This window comes from Salvia splendens, chromosome 12 (genome assembly GCF_004379255.2).
Source record: "Salvia splendens isolate huo1 chromosome 12, SspV2, whole genome shotgun sequence".
Classification (NCBI taxonomy): Eukaryota; Viridiplantae; Streptophyta; class Magnoliopsida; order Lamiales; family Lamiaceae; genus Salvia; species Salvia splendens.
The window spans coordinates 17,249,796-17,270,078 of record NC_056043.1 but is presented as its reverse complement, the minus strand read 5'-3'; the positions used below and the strand labels follow the sequence as shown (position 1 = coordinate 17,270,078).

The following is a 20,283-nucleotide window of genomic DNA, read 5'->3' as shown; positions in this document are numbered from 1 at the left end:
AAGTGTCCATTCTGCTACTAACTTTTCCCCATTTGAAGTTGTGTATGGTTTCAATCCATTGAGTCCACTAGATTTGATTCCAATACCTATTGAAGATCGTGCAAGTCTTGATGGAAAAGCTAAGGCTGAAATGGTGAAAAGATTGCATGAAAGGGTAAGACTCAACATTGAAAAGAGGACAGAACAATATGCAAAGCAAGCCAACAAGGGTCGGAAACAAGTCATCTTTGAGCCGGGAGATTGGGTTTGGTTGCATATGAGAAAGGAGAGATTTCCTTCGAAAAGAAAGTCCAAGTTGCAGCCAAGAGGAGATGGACCATTCCAAGTGATTGGAAAAGTCAATGATAATGCTTACAAACTTGACTTACCTGGTGAGTTTAATGTAAGTGCTACTTTCAATGTTTCTGATTTATCTCCTTATGTTGGTGAATTAGATTCGAGGACGAATCCTCTTGAAGAAGAAGGGAATGATGGAGGTACACCCAAGCTGATCAACAAGGACAAGAAGATGGATCCATTAATCATTCAAAGTGGACCAATTACAAGAGCTAGAGCTAAGAAGATAAAGGAGTCCATGATGCTTTTAGTTGATGAAATAAAAGCCCAATTCCAAGACCATTCAACATTGGGCCAAATGGTGAATATTATTCAAGTTAGTGGGCAGCCCAATGCATGAAGTTTTGAGTCAATATATATCACATTTTGGAGGCCCAAATTGAAGATAAATGATGCATTTTCGTCCAAGTTGGAGCAGCAAAAATGAAGAGTCATTTTTAAGTTACTTTTTGAGTTAAATAATTGACTTTAGATGTCCTAAAGTCACACCAATAGTTAGGAGTTACTTTTCACTTATTATGAGTCATTCTAAAGGTCTTAAGTTGTACTAATGATATGAGACTTTCAAGAGTCCATTCTAGCCTATAAATAGGCTTGTAAGCATGTCATTTGAGGACATCATTGATCAAATACGAAAATAGAGTTTGTCTTGTGAGTTGAATTCTCTTTGTAGAGTTTTTCACTTGTTTGGAACTTATCAAGATACTTTGAGCAAGTTCTTGTGGCGTTCAACCATACCGAGGTTCTTGGCTGATTACATAGCCAACGGGTCGAGGTTTTCCAAGCTCTGGAAGTGGATCAAACCAGATTATCAATCAAGGAAATCTGCTGCCAATCATTATACGTGGGGTTCTTGGATCAATATATCCAACGGGTCCTTCGTCGTATCCCAATCCATATCAGAAGCCGTTGGAAGAGGAGGTTAGGGATGTGGTCTTTAATATCAACCCAGAGAGTGTCTCGGGACCAGACGGATACTCCTCTCTTTTCTATCAAAGTTGTTGGAAGATTATCAGCAAGGATGTGCTGGATGCAGTGCATGACTTCTTTGAAGGAACCATAATGCCGAGAGGAATTGCTGCGACGATGATTACTCTGATCCCCAAGAAGAAAAATCCCACGTCATGGGCAGAATATAGACCTATAAGCTTGTGCAATGTGTCGAACAAGATTATATCCAAGCTTATTGCAACAAGAATGGCGCCGCTCATGCCAATGGTAACAGCGCCTAATCAAAGTGGATTTGTTAAAGGGCGACTTCTCAGTGACAATGTGCTCCTGGCCAATGAAATATTCCATGAAATCTGGAAGTGCAATCCTTCCCCGAACCTAGCAGTCAAGCTAGATATGGCAAAAGCCTATGATAGGGTTCAATGGCCGTTCCTGCTAAAAGTGATGAAGAAGATGGGATTCTCGGAGATGTGGTTGAGTATGATTGAGAGATGTATTAGCTCGTGCTGGTTTTCGGTCCTTATTAATGGATCGCCATCTGGATTCTTCAAATCATCACGAGGACTAAGTCAAGGGGATCCCCTCTCACGAGGTTCTGCACTGCTAGGTACTCAATGGAAGTGTCCCACCTTGCATATGCAGATGATATAATGATATTTACACAAGCAAGAAAGGCTTCCATTCGAAAACTTAAAGAATGTCTCAAACATTACATGGAAGTCTCTGGTCAATTGATAAATGAGGGCAAGAGTTGCTTCTACATTGACAAGAAGTATGACAGATGGGCAATAGGTGTAACTTCGGCTGGAGGCTTTCAACAGGGTACACTGGGTACATATTTGGGGGTCCCTATCTTTCGGGGACGAAACAAAACAAATCTATACCTATTCATCAGGGATAAAATTTTAGAAAAGATCAACAGCTGGTGTCACAGACAACTATCCTTTGGGGGAAGGTTAACTTTAATAAAGAGCATTCTCGGGGCAATACCAATACATATATTTCAGGTCCTTGAACCCACAAAAGGAGCACTAAAAATGGTGGAACAGGTCATGGCCAGGTTCTTTTGGGGATCTTGCAACACTTCCTCCAAAACTCATTGGATAAAGTGGATGGATGTATGCAGGCCAACTGCAGAGGGAGGACTAGGACTGAGGAGGATGAGAGACACAGTTGAGGCTTTTAGCTATAAACTTTGGTGGAGATTTTGAGAGAAGAACTCTCTATGGGCAGAATATATGCATCTGAAATACTGGTCGAGATCAGCTTCCTTTTCCATCTATCGATCAGGTCGGTTCAGTCCAACTTGGAGAAGGATGTACAAAGCTGGATTGAAATGTCAAAAGAAAATCAGCTGGCTGTTGGGAACAGGGAGAATAAATTTCTGGGAAGATATATGGGTGAAAGATCAACCACTTGTGAACTTCTGCACGAAGGAGGGTACCCCAGAGTTTACATGGGTAAGGGACCTTTGGACAGAGAGAGGATGGGATGAAGGAACGATTAGTGGATTGATGCAGGAATGGGGATTGCCGGGGGAGGTGTTGGAGGATATCAGAAATGTACCGAGAGATCCTAATGAGAAGGACATAGCAAGATGGAATCTGACTCCGCATGGCAACTTCACAGTGGCATCAGCATGGGAGGAAGTGCGACATAGAGGAGAAGAAATGGAAATATACAAGATCATCTGGGACAAAGGAATTAATCCTACAATCTCGGTTTTCCTATGGAGACTTCTGGCCAATCGGATCCCAGTGGATGAAAAGGTTCAATCGGATCACAGAATCAAGGATGCACTTATTTGTGAATGGGAATGCAGCAAGGGAAATTTGGAGCCACTTTGCAAGATGGTTTCCACAAGTACCAGCTTTTGATGGACCTGGACACAATCTAGAAGTAAGACTAAGGTGGTGGCAAAAATATATGGGCGAAAGGAACAAGCAGCACATATGTTACCTCATCCCCTGTCTGATTTTTTGGTACATATGGACTGAGAGGAATGGATGTGTACATAGGAGTTTGGCCTTCAAGGTTGGAAATGTATGTCGGCGAGTCACAGCACATATTAGGAACCTGGTGCTAGCAGGACACCTTGGCCCGGAGCAGTGGAGTGGGTGTGTGCCAAGAGTGGATTTTATGGAGGAGAATCCACGAAGACACAAAATCAAAAGAGTAGAGAGAGTGCAATGGAGACCGCCGGACTATCCATGGATGAAACTGAACACAGATGGTGGTGTGGAAGGATCCACGAACAAGGCTGGAGGGGGAGGTCTGCTACGCAACTCACATGGTAATATAGTGGAAGCTTTCTGCTCCCCTTTGAAGGCCGAGTCAGGTTGGGAGGCAGAGGTGATGGCACTTTTGGAAGGAATTGTGATGGCAAAAGGATATACCCGACATATCTGGATTGAAACAGATGCTGAAAGCTTGAGAGCATACATGGAAAAAGGATGCTTAGGCCAGGCAAAAACGAGACACATAATGGCAAGAATCAGGGTTGCACTTAGAGACACCACGTGGAAGATTTCTCACATACGAAGAGAGGGGAATAAGGCAGCATATTATTTGGCCTCGATGGGGAAGAATAGCTCTACACAAAACAGGTTTACGGCAAGATCGGTCCCGGCTAGAGTGAAAGCTCTAGTGCATCTTGACCAAATTGGTATGTCCAATTTTAGCTTTTGTTAGAGGATAGCTTGTGGTTTTGTGTTATGATTTTCTTGAGTTTGGAAAGGATAATTAGAAATATGTAAGGCATTTCCTTTATTTTTGGCAACCTACTTTTGGGATTGCTAGATTGTAACCTGATTTTGATCATGATATATATGGGACGAAAGACCTACTCAATCCCTCCACCGCGAAGGTGTTTGATTAAAAAAAAAAAAAAGTAGATGGTCGGGATGCCATTGGACACGGAGGCAAAGCCAATGTTATTAAGCTTTTCCGGCTCGAAAGCATGAGGGCCCTTTGGGTCGTTAGATCCTTTAAGGAGGTCCGCCATCGACTTCGGCTTGCCGGGGTGGCCCGAGGGCGGCACGCCCCCCCCCCCTTGTTGGGTGCCGATATTCGGACCCCATGGTGCGGCTGTTTGTTTTGGGATGTCCATTGCCGTAGGCTGGGTCGATGCTCTCGAACTCATCCCCTCTCCCTCGGCTTCACAATGGTTGGCCATAGCCATGCTTAGGTTCACTTCGGCCAAGGGAGGGTTAACACTTGTGCCGGCACTTTGTAGCGGTTGGTTTCCCCACTTCGTCCGAACCCCAAGTTGAGCGTCCCTTGGGTGTGACTTTCCGGCTTCAAAGGTGTATCGTATTTTGAGTGTCCTACCTTTTCCAAGGGGGGGAAAATCCTCATACGATGGGTTGTGTGTCGCCGCACTCGAAGGCATTGCTGGTTCAATTCTCGGCTGGCAAGTATTGTATGGCTCCGGTGCCATGGGTTAGGTTTCCGGCGGCCCAGCGGTTAGAAGTGGTTGCGCGGCCAAGGCATCCATCATTTCCGCCGAGTCCAAAGCGGCTAGGTGGATGAGCTCCGCCTCCTTTGGTAGCTTAGGGTTCTCAACTTCGATGGGTTCACGTGAACCTTTGGTGCGGAAAGGCACAAAAGCACTTTCAGAAATTAGTTTTGTCCCTATAGCTGAATTGGGTAACTTGCCTTGCTGCAAAAAGGATGTCATATTTGGTTGTTTTGAGGCTTCAACGGCTCCTTGTGGACCAGCAGCACGTGATGTCCCAGCTTGGCAAAGCGCCAATTGACTTTCGAAGGGTGGAAGTGTTGGTGTGGCCAATTCGGGCAAGTTGACTATCTCGGCCTCCAAAGCTCTCTGTCCCATTCTAGGACCATCTCTCACCACTCGCACATCATGGAGGCTGGAGTCCCCACCATCGGCGATGACCCCCCCTAACACCGTCGGACTCATGGCCGGCGGCTGAGCCACCCATGGCCGAATCAGCGTCGGCGTGGGCCTTGATGCACATTCTTTCAATTTCGGCGTTGGGGCATGGAGGGGGCTTGTCCGGCGGTTGGCTATCACTTGCGGGTTGGCCGGAGCTCGCGGGGAAGATGACCGTTTTGCACTTGAGATTTCCGGCGAAGGCGCCATCTTCATCACCAAAAGAAAGTTTCTTTCATAGTTGTTTATCCTCCGGGAGTGGGGAGAGGATGAAGCGTTTCCGGCCATCTCCCTTCGAGGGTGATGAACGGTGAAGAACGGTGAAGAATCGTCGGAGGAGGGAGTGGTGCGTGGCATGGGTCGGCTAATGTCGTCGGGTGGCGAGGTGGTGGTGGGAGGTTGGCGGCGGAGGTCAAAGGTGGGGCAATAGGGTGGAGTATTTTAGAGAGAAGGAGGAGCTTCTCTCAAAAGGTCCCGAAAACCTCTTTGTTCCACTCCTTTAGTGCTCTTTTAACTCTGGAATGTTTAATTTGGATGTTTAGAAGGCCGCCCGCCCCAGCGGGCTCTTCCCATGCATTCTTAACTACAGCCAAAAATCCCTCATGTCGGATCCACGTGTTCTGGAACCTGAATGCCTTCCCCCCGATGGCAATGTTCGACATTTTGCATCGTGCTAGAACTGGTCTGTGGTCCGAGGTGATTCGTGGGAGGTTCGTTACTCGGGTGGCCTCGAAGACCCTAGTCCAAGCCTCATTAACAAGCTCTCTATCCTGGCGTTCAAATAAACCATTTTTGGCCCAAGTAAATTCCGCCCCATCGAACCCTGGGTCCACGAGTCGGCAATCCTCAATTGCCTCCGCAAAATTGACCATCTCGGCCTGCCGGTTGGTGTCGCTCCCAGTTCTGTCCCGGTGGGATAGAATGGTGTTGAAGTCACCACCTATAATCCATGGTATTCCCTCGAGGGTTCCAGCGATCTCTCTCATCTTATCCCACAAAAGGTATCTCTCAGATCTTGTGCATTTGGCGTACACGGCCGAGATAGCTAGAGGGCTAGCAATGCGATGTGACTTGAGCCTCCCGTGAAAGATTTGTTCGGAGTCCCAATCAATATCAAAAGTAGAGCCTTCTTCCGCAAACAACCAAATCTTGCCGCTTGTGTTCGAGCCGATGAAGGGCAGCCCCACGGCCTTGGAGAACCGGACCAGATCAGGGGTTGTAAGCGGTTCCATTATTGCAAGAAATAACACATTATGACATTTAATCAATCTTTTCAATAAGTGTTGGGTTGACGCATTTGCGATCCCCCTCACGTTGCAAAACATGATATTGTAAGATATCATTAAGAGATGGGGTTCTTACCCGAAGGGGATGAAGGCCTGCCTGACATTGGATGATTTGTTGCTCTTAGTTCTTTGCGTGATCCTCGGCATCGCTTAGGTGAAGATTGCCTCCCCCCGTCTCGCACCCCACTTGCGCGTCCATGACCGAGCCTTCCGCATTCCCACAATTGTCAACATCAAATTCTCCACTCTCCATGAGGGAGTAGTGTTGGTTAGTGCTCATATGGTTTTTCATCGCAAAAGAATCCACGTCCCCTCGTCATGGAATGTCGCGCGCCCCCTCTCGAGTTCCCGCGTGTAGACGGGTAAGCCACACGTTTCTCATTGGGGCCTCCCCTCCCCGCCTCCGAATGTTCATGCATTGGCGTTGGTGTCTCAAAGTGCAAATATGGTGGTTCCCATCCCCGAGCTTTACCCGCATATCGTATGTTCCGCTATGCATTTCACTCCCCTCGTGAGGTTCCCCCATTATGTCCGGTCCCTCCCAAATTGTTTCAACGGCACCTTCTCCAAGTGAGTTGTTGCTTGATCTATCACCCGCCTTTCCTTTTTTCCTTCCTTGGCATTTCCATTCATTTGAGTTAGGGGCGCTTGTCCGGCGGTTGGCTCATTTGAGGGGGCTTGTCCGGCGGTTGGCTCACTTGCGGGTTGGCCGGAGCTCGTGGGGAAGATGACCGTTTTGCATTTGAGATTTCCGGCGAAGGCGCCATCTTCGTCACCAAAAGAAAGTTTCTCTCCGGGAGTGGGGAGAGGATGAAGCGTTTCCGGCCATCTCCCTTCGAAGGAGGAGCCGGAGTATTCTTGCGGGCCTTGTACCTCGCCTTTCTCTCCTTCACTTTCATGGCTTAAGTCGGAGGTTTGGGTAGCTCCTCCTCGGGGGACCGAAAGACCATTTGCTGGTCCGTGAGTTCGCGCGCTTCCTCGGGACCAGGTTCGGGGTCCGATGGGGGTCCGGCATGTCCGGCCGTGGAGCAAAGACCGGCGTAGATGCGAGTGGACAAGCTCTTGTGAGGATCAGCCGGTTCGGGGGATTGGGGACAACCACTAAGGAGGGTGATGAACGGTGAAGAACCGTCGGAGGAGGGAGTGGTGCGTGGCGGGGGTCGGCTAATGTCGTCGGGTGGCGAGGTGGTGGTGGGAGGTTGGCGGCGGAGGTCAAAGGTGGGGCAATAGGGTGGAGTATTTTAGAGAGAAGGAGGAGCTTCTCACTCTTAGTCTCGTCTAAAATTGGTCGTCATATGTGTGTTGAGAGATAAATACCATTTTGAATCAAAATCATGGCTCGATTCTTATGTGGGCTGAATAGGGAGATTGCAAACATTGTGGAGCTTCAACACTATGAGGAGTTGGAGGACATGGTTCATATGGCCATGAAGGTGGAGGGACAATTGAAGAAGAAGGGAAAAATCCAAAAGAATTTTTCAACAAATTCTCATTCGTCAAGGACAAAAGAGTGGACTTCATCCAAATCCAATTTTGGGGCAGCTTCTAAACCCCAAAATGAAGCGTCGACATCCAAGTCCAAAGAATTTGAGAAGGGTAAAGGTATTTCTACTTCTACTTCTACTCGAAATAGATATATCAAATGTTTTCGTTGTCAAGGTGTTGGACACATTGCATCTCAATGTCCAAACAAAAGGGTGATGATTTTGAAGCCAAATGGAGAGATAGAATCTGAAAGTGAACGTGAAGATGATGATGAGGAGGAGGAGGATAAACAATTGGAGGAGATTGGACCAGAACATGGAGAACTTTTGGTGGTTCGAAGGGCTCTAAACATGCAAAACAGAAACGATGATCAACAAAGGGAGAACATCTTCCACACAAGGTGTTTGGTCCAAGGTAAATTTTGCATAATGATTATTGATGGCGGTAGTTGTGCAAATGTTGCAAGTTCTGAAATGGTGGAAAAGTTGAGCTTAACAACGGAAAAACATCCTAATCCATACAAGCTACAATGGCTTAATGAATGTGGAGAAATTCGAGTGACTAAGTGAGTTCTAATTTCGTTTTCAATTGGCAATTATAAAGATGATGTTCTTTGTGATGTTGTGCCAATGCATGCAAGTCGCATTCTTTTGGGAAGGCCATGGCAGTTTGATCGTAGGGTGATTTATGATGGATTTACAACCACTACACCTTCAAGCACACCAACAAGTCTATTATGCTTGTCTCATTGACACCTCAACAAGTTCAAGAGGACCAACAGAAATTGTCACAAGCAAGGAGAGCTCGTGAGGTTGAGAGAAAAAAAAAGCGCACGCGATGCCTTTGGGAACATCCATAACAACCTCAGGGATATGGAGGTGAAAATCGCACTGGCCCAAAGCGATTTCGAAGAAAGGCCAACCCCGGAGAACAGGACAGAGATCAATAGATGCATTACCGAGTACATTCGACTCCTTAAAATGGAGGAGGACTTCTGGCGACAAAAGGCTACCCTAAGATGGCTAGGGGAGGGCGACAAGAATACTAAATTCTACCAAAGTCGGGTCAATCAAAAAAGGATCCGCATGCGCATCCACAAGATCAATGTGGGCGGCCGGGAGATCTCGGACGAAATGGAGATAAGAAGTTCGGCGGTGGAGTTCTTCCAAGACCTCCTGGCCCCGGGGCCCCTCACTTTGTCCGAGCCAGACCTTGATTTGATCCGTCAACTCCCACCCTTGGATGAAGTGGCTGCTCTCCCCGACCCTCCATCCGCAGAGGAAGTTAAAAAGGCTGTTTTTGACATCTCCGGGGACAGTGCCCCAGGGCCGGATGGTTTCACGGCCTTGTTCTACCAGGCCTGTTGGGCGACGGTTGGGCCGGACGTGGTGGCGGCTATAGGCCAATTCTTCGGGGGTGCCTACCTCCCACGTAGCGTCACGGCCACAAGCATTGTCCTCATCCCAAAAAAGCTTGTGCCGGAGTCGTGGAGCGACTACCGCCCCATTAGCCTGTGCAACGTCGTCAACAAGATTATCACAAAGATAATGTCGAAGAGAATGACTTCGCTCATCCCTATGGTTATCTCACCAAACCAGAGTGGATTTGTGAAGGGACGGCTCCTCAATGATAATGTCCTTTTGGCACAGGAGATGTTCCATGAGCTCTCGAGATGTGCGCCGGCCCCTAATGTCGCGGTAAAAATCGATATGGCTAAGGCCTACGACCGAGTACAATGGCCCTTCCTTTTGAAAGTGCTACACCGGATGGGTTTCCCGGCCCCGTGGGTCTCTTTGATTGAGCGATGTGTGGGCTCGTGTTGGGTCTCGGTGCTGGTCAATGGCGCCCCCTCCGGGTTCTTTAAGTCCACCCGCGGCCTCAGACAGGGAGATCCAATATCTCCGACACTTTTCGTAATTGCAGCTGAGTACCTCTCAAGAATATTAGACAAGCTCATTTTGGGAAAGAAAGAGATGACTTTTAGAGCTACTCGCCACTGCATGGAAATAAGCCACCTCGCCACATTGTGATACTTCTACATTGCCGAACAACATGAAGGGTGCGCCAACATTATACAAAATGAAGGAAGCTTCGCACGAGGTACTTTCCCATTTTTGTACCTTGGAGTTCCTATTTATCGTGGTGTCAAACGTACAGATATGTTTATGTTCCTTCGGGAAAAGATTGCTGCACGAATCTCGGGGTGGGCTCATCGACACCTCTCCTTTGGAGGTAGGCTTACACTACTCCAAAGCACACTTGAAGCGGTGCCGCTGCACATTTTCCAGGCCATTGAACCAACATCCGGGGCCCTTAAGAAATAAAGAGTGCAATAGTTGAAAAAGAGAGTGTACAAACAGTCTTTGTTTACCACTAACGAATTAACCACTTCTTTGCCAAGTACTTTTGTGTCTCTTTTACAGGAATTCGAAGATATTTTTCCAGTGGAAGAATCAAGTGGATTACCTCCATTAAGAGGTATTGAACACCAAATCGACCTTGTTCCCGGGGTAGTTCTACCAAACCGACCAGCCTATAGAGCCAATCCCGAAGAGACTAAGGAAATTCAAAGGCAAGTGCAAGAATTGTTGGACAAAGGAAAAATCCGTGAGAGCATGAGTCCATGTGTTGTTCCTGTAATTGTTGTTTCTAAGAAAGATGGATCATGGTGGATGTGCATCGACTGCCGAGCAATCAACAAAATCACGGTAAAGTATCGCTATCCTATTCCTAGGCTAGATGATATGCTTGATGAATTGCATGGATCTGTTGTGTTTAGTAAGATCGATTTGAAAAGTGGTTATCATCAAATTCGAATTAGAGAAGGAGACAAATGGAAAACAGCCTTTAAAACAAAATTTGGTCTTTTTTTTTTAATTAAACACCAGGGTTCGTGGGTCCCTCATCCCTATATATCAAAAAGGGGGATTACAGAACGTGGCCACACCCGAAAGTGGTGTGCCATAGCAAAGGCAAGAGTAGAAAGCGGTCCGACTCCACACGGCACGGACCCCATCCTACTCCCTTCAAAAGTGCAATTAAACAAAACAAAGGCTCTATGATCTTCCATCTCCGAGTAACCGACTCTAGTATCCGTCCCCATCTAGGGTTCGAATGTTTGGAACACCCATTCGGTCCAAGCGGACGAAGTCCATGAGGTCTCTTGGTGCAGAATTTTGATCCAATTGTCGACCGCTATCAAGCCTTAGGCCCATTCTCGCAAGGAAGTCCGCCGCCTTGTTCCCCTCCCGGTGTATGAAGGTGGCTCGGAATTTAAGTTGGCGCTTGAGCAGGATCAATTGCGCCACTGCTTGCCGAGCTAGAGCCGGCCCCCACCCTGCTCCATTGACCAGATTAATGGCTTGCTCGGCATCTGATTCGATCCAGATTGGTAAGTCAAGATCCTTGGCTAAGCGCAGCCCATGGATCATGGCCGTCAGCTCAGCCTCCAGAGCCGAGTGTGCTTCAAGGGGCGTGCTAAACGCCACCAGCATCTTGCTTTGTTGGTCACTTCATTGAAGGAGCCATCCGTGTTTAGTTTAATCCAAGGGTGGTCCGGGGGGTCCCATTTGATTGCCATGGCTAGCGGCTGCGCCCTAGCTGGTTCCACTTGTTGCGGGATGTTGATTCTAAGTTTGACCCCTCGCCAATACTTCGGCTTCAAGTTTCCGTTGGCCATGGAGTTCCGGATGAACATGTGGATCTGCCATACCACATTGTGCGGATTGAACCTCGTGTCTTGGTGCCGGCTCCTATTTCTTTTCGCCCAGATGAACCACAAGATGAGGTAGGGGATGGCTCGGCTAAGGTGCTTCTTGTTCGGTTGGTGACATCTTCGCATCCAAGTTTCAATTCTCGTTGGGATTGTGTCATTGATTGAGAGGCGGGGGGTCGCCCCATCAAACCACGAATCAAACTCATTACATACTCTGCGAGCTCCGTAACCCTGAATGAAGAGGTGTTGGAGGGACTCAATATTCGGTCGAAGAGGGCAACATTGGCACTTGGAGGCAAATTCAATCTCCCGCCACTGAAGTTTTGTGTCGACTGGCACCCGATTGGAAAGAAGCCTCCAGATGAAGATGGCTATTGACTTAGTGAGGCCCGCCTGCCAAACATCACCCAAGCCTTGAACGATCGGGTTCCGCCCTCGGAGTGTGTCCCACGTCGATGCTCTGTGAATTCTCCGTGCTCAGAGAGGGTCCACCGCGGGATATCCTGTTAGTCTTGGAGTATCGGGGTGCTGAGGATGCGATCAATAATATGCTGTGGGATGCCGACTTGATCGTGCAGGAGTCGGAGCTTGGGTTCATCCCAAGTGCCATTTGTAATGAACTCCGAGACCCGGGTGGTTGGCCTTCCCCTATCATCAAGGCTGAGGTCCCTGAGTGGGCTGTTGCCAAGCCAGATGTCATCCCAGAAGTAGATATTCCCTTGCCCCACAAGCCACCTCATGTACGGTTGCGCGAGAGTCCAAGCTCTAGAGAGCCTCCTCCATGTAGGGCTACTCCTGCTCGGCGTTCTCAAGGTAAGTGGTGTGGAGATGGAGCAATATTTTGCCATCATGTATTTTGCCCAATGGGAGTTTTGTTCCCGGAAGCGCCACCATAATTTTATGTTGAAAGCACGTAAAACCTCCAAAGTTTTCTGAATCCCGAGACCTCCTTCCTCGGTAGGGCGACACATTTGATCCCATCCAATCCAATGGGTTCGCTTTCTCTCACTCGTAGATCCCCAAAAGAATCGGGCCATTTATTGATCAAGTTGTTTTAAGGTGTCGGCAGTGGGCTCAATGGCTTGGAAGATGTGTAAGGGGATCGCTTCAAGGGTGCTCTTAATCAGCGTGAGCCTCTCTCCAAAAGATAAGTGCGGGTGTGCCCAGCCCGAGATCCTTCTTGCAAATCTTTTCACGTAGGAAGAGGAACATGTCCGTGTGCTTTACACCACGGTAGATGGGGACGCCGAGGTAGAGGAAAGGAAAGGTGCCCCTAGTGAAGCCTCCTTCCGCTTGGATCGAGGGTGCCCAATGGTCATGGATTTCGGCGATATAGAAGTTGCTCTTGGTGAGGCTGACTTGTTGGCCGGAGACATTTTCATAGTTCTCGAGGCAGGCTCGGAGCCGGCGCTGGGGGGTTGCCGCCGCTTGTGTGAATATTATAATATCATCCGCATAGGCTAGGTGACTGACCTCAATGCATCTCCGGGAGGCCTTAAACACCATATCCCTTTGGCGAAGTATAAGCTTATCCAAGGCTCGAGACAGGTAGTCCGCGGCAATTACAAACAACGCAGGGGAAATCGGATCACCTTGTCGGAGTCCCCGTGTTGATCTGAAGAATCCTGAAGGTACCCCATTGACAAGGATCGAGAACCAACACGAGCCTATGCACCTCTCCATGAGTGAGATCTATGTGTCCGGGAATCCCATCGCCGAAGCACCTTGAAGAGGAAAGGCCATTGGATCCTATCATAGGCTTTCGCCATGTCGATCTTCACCGCTACAATAGGCGCTGGGGAGCATCTTGCAAGTTCATGGAACATCTCTTGGGCCAACAGAGCGTTATCATTGAGGAGCCGCCCTTTCACGAAACCACTTTGGTTTGGGGAGATGACCTGTGGAAGGAAAGGGGAGAGTCGAGTCGTGAGTACCTTGGTGATGATCTTGTTAAAGACGTTGCAGAGGCTGATGGGTCGGTAGTCGGTCCATGACTCGTGCGACGCCTTCTTTGGGATGAGGACAATGCTTGTGGCCGTAATACTTCGTGGCAGGAAAGCCCCTCTAAAGAACTGGCCAATTGCTTCCACCACCTCCGGCCCCACAATAGTCCAACAAGCTTGGTAGAAAGTGGCGAAGAAGCCATCGGGTCCGGGGGCGCTATCTCCGGAAATGCTGAAAACGGCGCTCCTGATCTCGTCCGCACCCGGCGCATTTGCGATGTCCGCAAAGTGCTCGGCTGAGTGTACTCGCTGGATAAGGTCAAGGTCTGGCTCGTCTAGAACCGGGTTGCTGGGTGCTAGGAGTTGTTGGTAGAGAATCTACCGCTGACTTTTTTATTTCGGCCTCCTCAGTAAGCTCCTGGTCGTTGACACGAATCGAGTGGATGCGTAGGAGAACCCTTTTTTTTTCACCTAGCTTTGATAGAACTGGGTATTTTTGTCGCCCTCCGCAAGCCATCTCAGGGCTGCCTTTTGCCACCAAAAATCCTCTTCCATTTTCAGCAACATGATGTACTCGGCAATGTATTTATTGATCATTGTCCTATTTTTCGGTGTTGGCCTTGCCTCGAAGATGGATTGGGCCACGGCAATTCCTTCCTCCTTTTCCTTGAGGTTGGCATGGATGTTCCCAAAAACTTCTTTGTTCCACGCCTTTAGGGCTCTTTTCACTCTAGCATGTTTGATTTGAATATTTAGGAGTCCACTCGCCCCCGTACTCTCCTCCCATGCATTTTGCACTACAGCCATGAACCCCCCATGTCGGATCCACATGTTCTGGAATCGGAATGCCTTGCCTCCGATGGTAGTGTTCAGCGTCTTACATCTTACAAGGACCGCCGTGGTCCGAAGCAACCCGAGGGAGGTTCGTAACCCCAGTAGCTTCGAAGGCCCTAGCCCAACCCTCACTAACAAGCACTCTATCCAATCTTTCAAAGAGGCCGTTTTTGGCCCATGTGAATTCTGCCCCATCGAACCCCGGATCAAGAAGCCTACAGTCTTCAATTGCCTCCGCGAAGTCGACCATCTCGGCTTGCCTGTTGGTGTCGCTCCCAACCCTATCTCGGTGTGATAGGATGGTGTTGAAGTCGCCACCGATAATCCATGGTGATCCTTCGAGGGGCCCAGCAATCTCTCTCATCTTATCCCACAGGAGGTGTCTTTCGGATCTTGTGCATTTGGCATACACGGCCGAAATGGCCAGCGGCCTAGCAATGCGGTGGGACTTGAGACGCCCATGTAGGATTTGTTCCGAATCACAAGTGGATCCCTCTTCCGCAAACAACCAGATTTTTCCGGTCATGTTCGATCCAATGTAGGTCAGCCCCAGGGCGTTGGAGAACCGGTCCGGATCCGGTGTTGTGAGTGGTTCCATTATTGCAAGGAATAAAACATTATGAGATTTAATTAGCCTTTTTAAAACGTTTTGGGTTGACGCATTTGCGATTCCCCTCACGTTCCAAAACATGATATTGTAAGACATCATTAACAAGTAGGATGCGTACCCGAAGGAGACGAAGTCCCTCCTTGATATTCAATGAGATGTTGCTCTTTGTTCGTTGCGTGCTCCTCGGCATCGTCAAGTGGAGAGCCGTCTCCAATCCTCTCGGTCCCCACTTGCATGTCCATGGCCAAGTCGTCCGCTTCCCCACAATTGTCGACATCAAATTCTCCATTCGCCATGAGGGAGTAGTATTGGTTAGTGCTCATGTGATTCTTACTTGAGAAGAAACCACGCCCCCTAGTCATTGCATGGCGTGCGCCCCCTCTCGCACTCCCTCGTGTAGGCGGGGACACCGATCGGCTCGCCTTGGTGTACTCCCATTCCGCATCCATATCTCCATGAATTGGTGAAGGTGGCTCGGTGGTCGGGGGTGTTGGGTTCCCTTTTTCACCTCCCCCGCGCTTGAGGCCCACTTTGAATTGTTGTTAGGACGATTCCCGTCATTGCCCTTATTCTTCCCTTGGCGGTTCCCTTCATTGGAGTTAGGATTGTGCCTCACCACATCTTGCATGCCCTTCATACCGTGGCCTTCGGGGTTTGCCTTCTTTGGCGGGTTGATATTGTAGTTTCGTTTCGGCGGCCTTTCCTTTTTGCCCATCGCATAGCACACTTCACTTGCATGGCCAACATGTTTACACTCTTGGCAATAGGATGGGATCTTATCCCACCGGACTTGTTGCACCAACTCGCGGCCGCACAAGTCAAGGATTATCTCTTCAGGGGGCGGTTTGGTGATGTCAATCTCAATACAAATGCGCCTATCTTGAGTTTGTGAGAGAAGCTCTCCCCTCTCTCTAGAATTCGCCCCTCTTCCTCCCTCCCCTTGGAGGGAGGTGATATGTAAGCTTTAGACACGACTATGGTGAAGGCCGGCGGAGAACCGGCGGTTGAGGCTGCTACGGTTTCATCTCTCACGTTCGAATCACCCCGCTCGCCGGAACGGAGTCTCCCTTTCATCCCACGGCCAAAGACGAAGAGGGCCGGGACTCCTTTCCCCGAGAGAGGCCGACGTGATCTGAAACGCGTAGGCCTTGAGACAATTTCGGGGGTTAGTCGAATCAAGAAGAAAATGATCTTCGAAATGGCCGGAGAGCTACTCGACCGGGAAAATGATGAGGGGACGGCGTCGCCGGAAGGAGAGCAGCCTCCCAGTGGGTATATGATGAGCACGTTTGCTCAAATGGCGAAACCGGGCCCCTTCGAACCAGCTACGGGCCACTTACTCCTTCTCGACCATGAGCGGTTTTTTGCTGCCGGAATCTCGGACGACGACCTAGTGGACCCACCAGCCAAATCCAGTTTCCGGGAGGTAGATGAGCCGACGAAAGAGTCGACATCAAATATGGAAGATAAGAAGAAGAAGATTGCAATGGAAATGCTCAACTCCGAGGAGGTGGCCGGAATTTCGCCGGCGCCGGCGAGCCGGAGTGAGCTGGACCACCACCCAACCGGTGCAAGTACAATACATCACATGGGTCCTAGGCTAGAAGATGGGTTGGCATGTGATGTGTTGGAATCATGTGACTTGCAAAAAGAGGTAGAAACAAAGACCACTTTGCATGGGGAAGGAGGTGTTGCTCCAAATGGGGAAAATGACAATTTATACTCACAAGCAATACCATGTGCTACTTACCTCCACCTTGAGGCTGATGCACGCATGGAAGACCGTGCCCCCGTGGCACAACCGCCGGAGCCGTCGCCGGAAAAGCTGGCACCGACGGAATCTTCGCCGGAAACGCTGGCACCGCCGGCGAATGTGTGGAAGGCGGCAACGAATCATTCCAACCGCGGGGGGACCGGGGCCGTGGAGGGTTCATCGGCTCCAAATCGAAAGTCCGAGCCAATCCCCTTGGACGACGGCAAGACCAAGCCTTTGGGTACAGCCGGCTCTTTTGAAGGTACGCCATCGCTCTCCTTTTCCGATTTTGAAACGGATTTTCTCTCGGAGAAGCTAGGGCTAGCTATTGTCGGGAAGTTCTCCTATTCACTCCCGTCCACAACCCAAATTCAAAAAAGTCTTAGTGGCATGGGGCTAGTTGGAGCATTCACATGGAAATACTTGAATGCTAAGCATATTTTACTCCAATTTCAAGAGGTGACCGATTATGCTAAGGTGCTAAATGGCCCTAATGGGAGTCCGAATTGGTATGTTGATTGCCATCCGATGAGGGTGTTCAAGTGGGCGCCGGATTTTGACACGTTCTTTGAGTCGCCAATTGTTGCCGTGTGGTGCAACATAATTGGTATACCGGCTCATCTCTATGAGGAATCGGCCCTCTTGGCAATCGGTAAGCTCCTTGGCAAGCCACTACAAGCCGATCATGCCACAATTCATCAAAGCCGACTCTCCTTCGCAAGGATTTGCATAGAGATTGACATCTCTACTCCCCCGACGGATGAGATCATCCTTAATATCCGAGGCAAAGACTCGAGGTACAAAGTGGCATGGGACCGTATTCCATTATTTTGTGATAATTGTAAACATGTTGGGCATGAGAAAGAGGATTGCCATGCAGCGGGAAGGAAGTCTCGGGATAGAGACAAGGGTCGCCGAGCATCATACAAGGAGAACCTTTCAAGCCATGCCGCCAAGATCATCCACCGTGAGTGGCGCCCAAAGGCGAATGGCACTCCATCGTCCATTGGACAGTTGGAGAAGTCCAAAGATTGTAACAATCACGCGGAGTACATCGAGGGTACATTGGGTGCGGGATCTTCGAAGTCAAGAGTGGCTAGTAGGAGTCACCCAAATGTGGATGAGGATGGCTTCCAATTGGTGTCGAGGAGGAGGAAAGGAAAAGTGCATGAGGGCGATATGCACACCAAGGCTCCACACGTGGATGATTGGCATTTGAAGGAGAATGTTGCTACGGTGACATTTGGGAGTGTCCCATCGGGTGCGAATGATGCGAGCTTTAGCTCCATGAGTGTCGCATGTGGGCGCCCCAACCGGGAGATAGAGGGCCACATCGAGGACCTTGATCCAGGAGGGCATGTACCTAGCGGAGGTATCCCTATTGCGGGCCTTAGCTAGGTGATGGACAGAAGTGTTGGGGATACAAAGGTTGTATCAAATGGTAATTGGATTTTGAGAGTATATAGATGACCACCTCTAGTTGTTAGGGAGGCCCTCGTTGTACTCTAATTTGTCATGCCTTGGCGAGTCGTCACTTTTGGGCGACTCGGTGTATGTTTGTTTGTAACCAATGGTTTTGGTAATGCACAGGTGTGGGTCCGCCTCAACCCTCCGCCCTTAGGGGTGTGTTTGGTTAAAAAAAAAAAAAACTATTGGGCACACCGATCCAAATCAATCGGGCCACGGCAAACAAATCTAGGTTGTCCTTCGCCCGCATTTGCATCGAGATTGACATATCAAAGCCACCCATCGAGGAGATCATCTTAGACATTTGCGGCCGTGAGATGGTGCAACAAGTTAAATGGGACAAGATCCTATTTTATTGTCGGGAGTGCAAACACGTTGGACACAAAAGTGACGTGTGTTATGCGGTAGGCAAGACGGAAAGGCCGGTCAAGAAAAACTACAACACCATCCCTCCCATACAACCGCAATACGAGAATGGAAAGCAAGGGGCACAAGATACCCCAAAAACCTTTTTGAATGTTAAGGAATGGAGATCTCAAAGAAGAGGAAAAAATTCCGGGGATCAACACAACAATGACTCGAGGGTAAGCGATGCCGTGGAAGTCGACCGGATGGGGCCGGACATTCTAGGCAAACTCCTCGAACCTATCGACCCGGAGGAGGGTGAGCAACAAGAGAAAGGAGGAAAACAAGGCTGGACTCCTTCCAAGCATCGGACAGGATTCCTCCCTTTCCACTATCCCCGAAGGGACGTCTCTCCTAGTGCCGAGGGCATGGGTGTGCATGGGCGTAGTGGGTCGGCTGGCCAGTTAAAGCATGGTACGAGGGGCCCGGCCCGAACATCCTCAATGGAAAATCGTGAGGATTGTGGAAGGGGAGGTCACATGAGCATGAACCAATATTATTCACTCATGGATAATGAAGCCTATGATGGAGACGAGTTCGATGATATAGAGAGCATTGAGGTAGAGCGGCAGCCGAACACCTACGCCGAAGGCCCCTCCATGCTAATCACGGAGGACGAGTCAAGTCACGCTCAGCAAGAACAACAATGCACCAAAATTCAAGGGGGGCGTTACTCCTGCCGGGTACGAACTCCATTGTTAATTATGTCATTTAATCTCATGTTTTGGAACGTTAGGGGGATCGTGAATGCGCCTACCCAAAACGTTTTAAAAAGATTAATTAAGTCTCATAATGTTAATTTTCTTGCAATAATGGAGCCGTTCACGGCGCCAAACCCGGACAAGTTCTCCAAGGCCTTGGGGCTGGTTTTCCAAGGCTCAAATATAAATGGGAAGATTTGGGTTTTTGTTGAAGAGGGTGCAAGCTTTAGTGTTGAGTGTGACACGGAGCAGGTCCTTCATGGCCGAGTTGAGTCCCCCCGCCTCACGGGTCACATTTGTATTTCGGCAGTATATGCGAAGTGCACAAGGGGTGAGAGGGTACTTTTGTGGGACAAAATGAGGGAAATTTCTGTGGCTTCCGAAGATACTCCTTGGATGGTTGGGGGAGACTTCAACACCATTCTTTCGACGTGTGATAGGGTGGGAAGTGACACTAACCGACAAGCCGACATGGTGGATTTTGCGGAAGCTATTGAAGACTACAGAGTTCTGGATCCGGGCTTTGATGGCTCATCCTTCACATGGGCCAAGAATGGCCTGTTTGAAAGGCTTGATCGAATTTTGGTGAACGAACCATGGGCACAGCTCTTCGAAGCGACTAGGGTGACTAACTTTCCACGTGTATCTTCGGATCATGGCCCCATTCTGGCCCGGTGTAAAACCCCATGCACCTATTCTGGGGGCAGACCGTTCCGGTTCCAAAAGATGTGGACTAGGCATGAGGGTTTCGCGAACCTGGTACGGGAAGACTGGAGCCAACCGACGGGGGCTGAGGGACTTCTTAATCTACAAATCAAACTTGCACGAATAAAGAAAACCTTTAAGGAGTGGAACAAGGCAGTTTTCGGGAACATTCATGACAACCTTCGGGCCTTGGAGGA

General features: G+C 49.1%; 1 protein-coding gene across 1 annotated transcript; it reads right to left on the bottom strand.

Annotated features, from left to right (window-relative positions):
- Window positions 1-14,488: 14,488 nt before the first annotated feature.
- On the bottom strand, window positions 14,489-15,043 carry LOC121757623. The gene has a single exon (XM_042153139.1). The coding sequence runs from the start codon at window positions 15,041-15,043 to the stop codon at window positions 14,489-14,491; it is 555 nt and encodes a 184-aa protein (XP_042009073.1).
- Window positions 15,044-20,283: the final 5,240 nt, after the last annotated feature.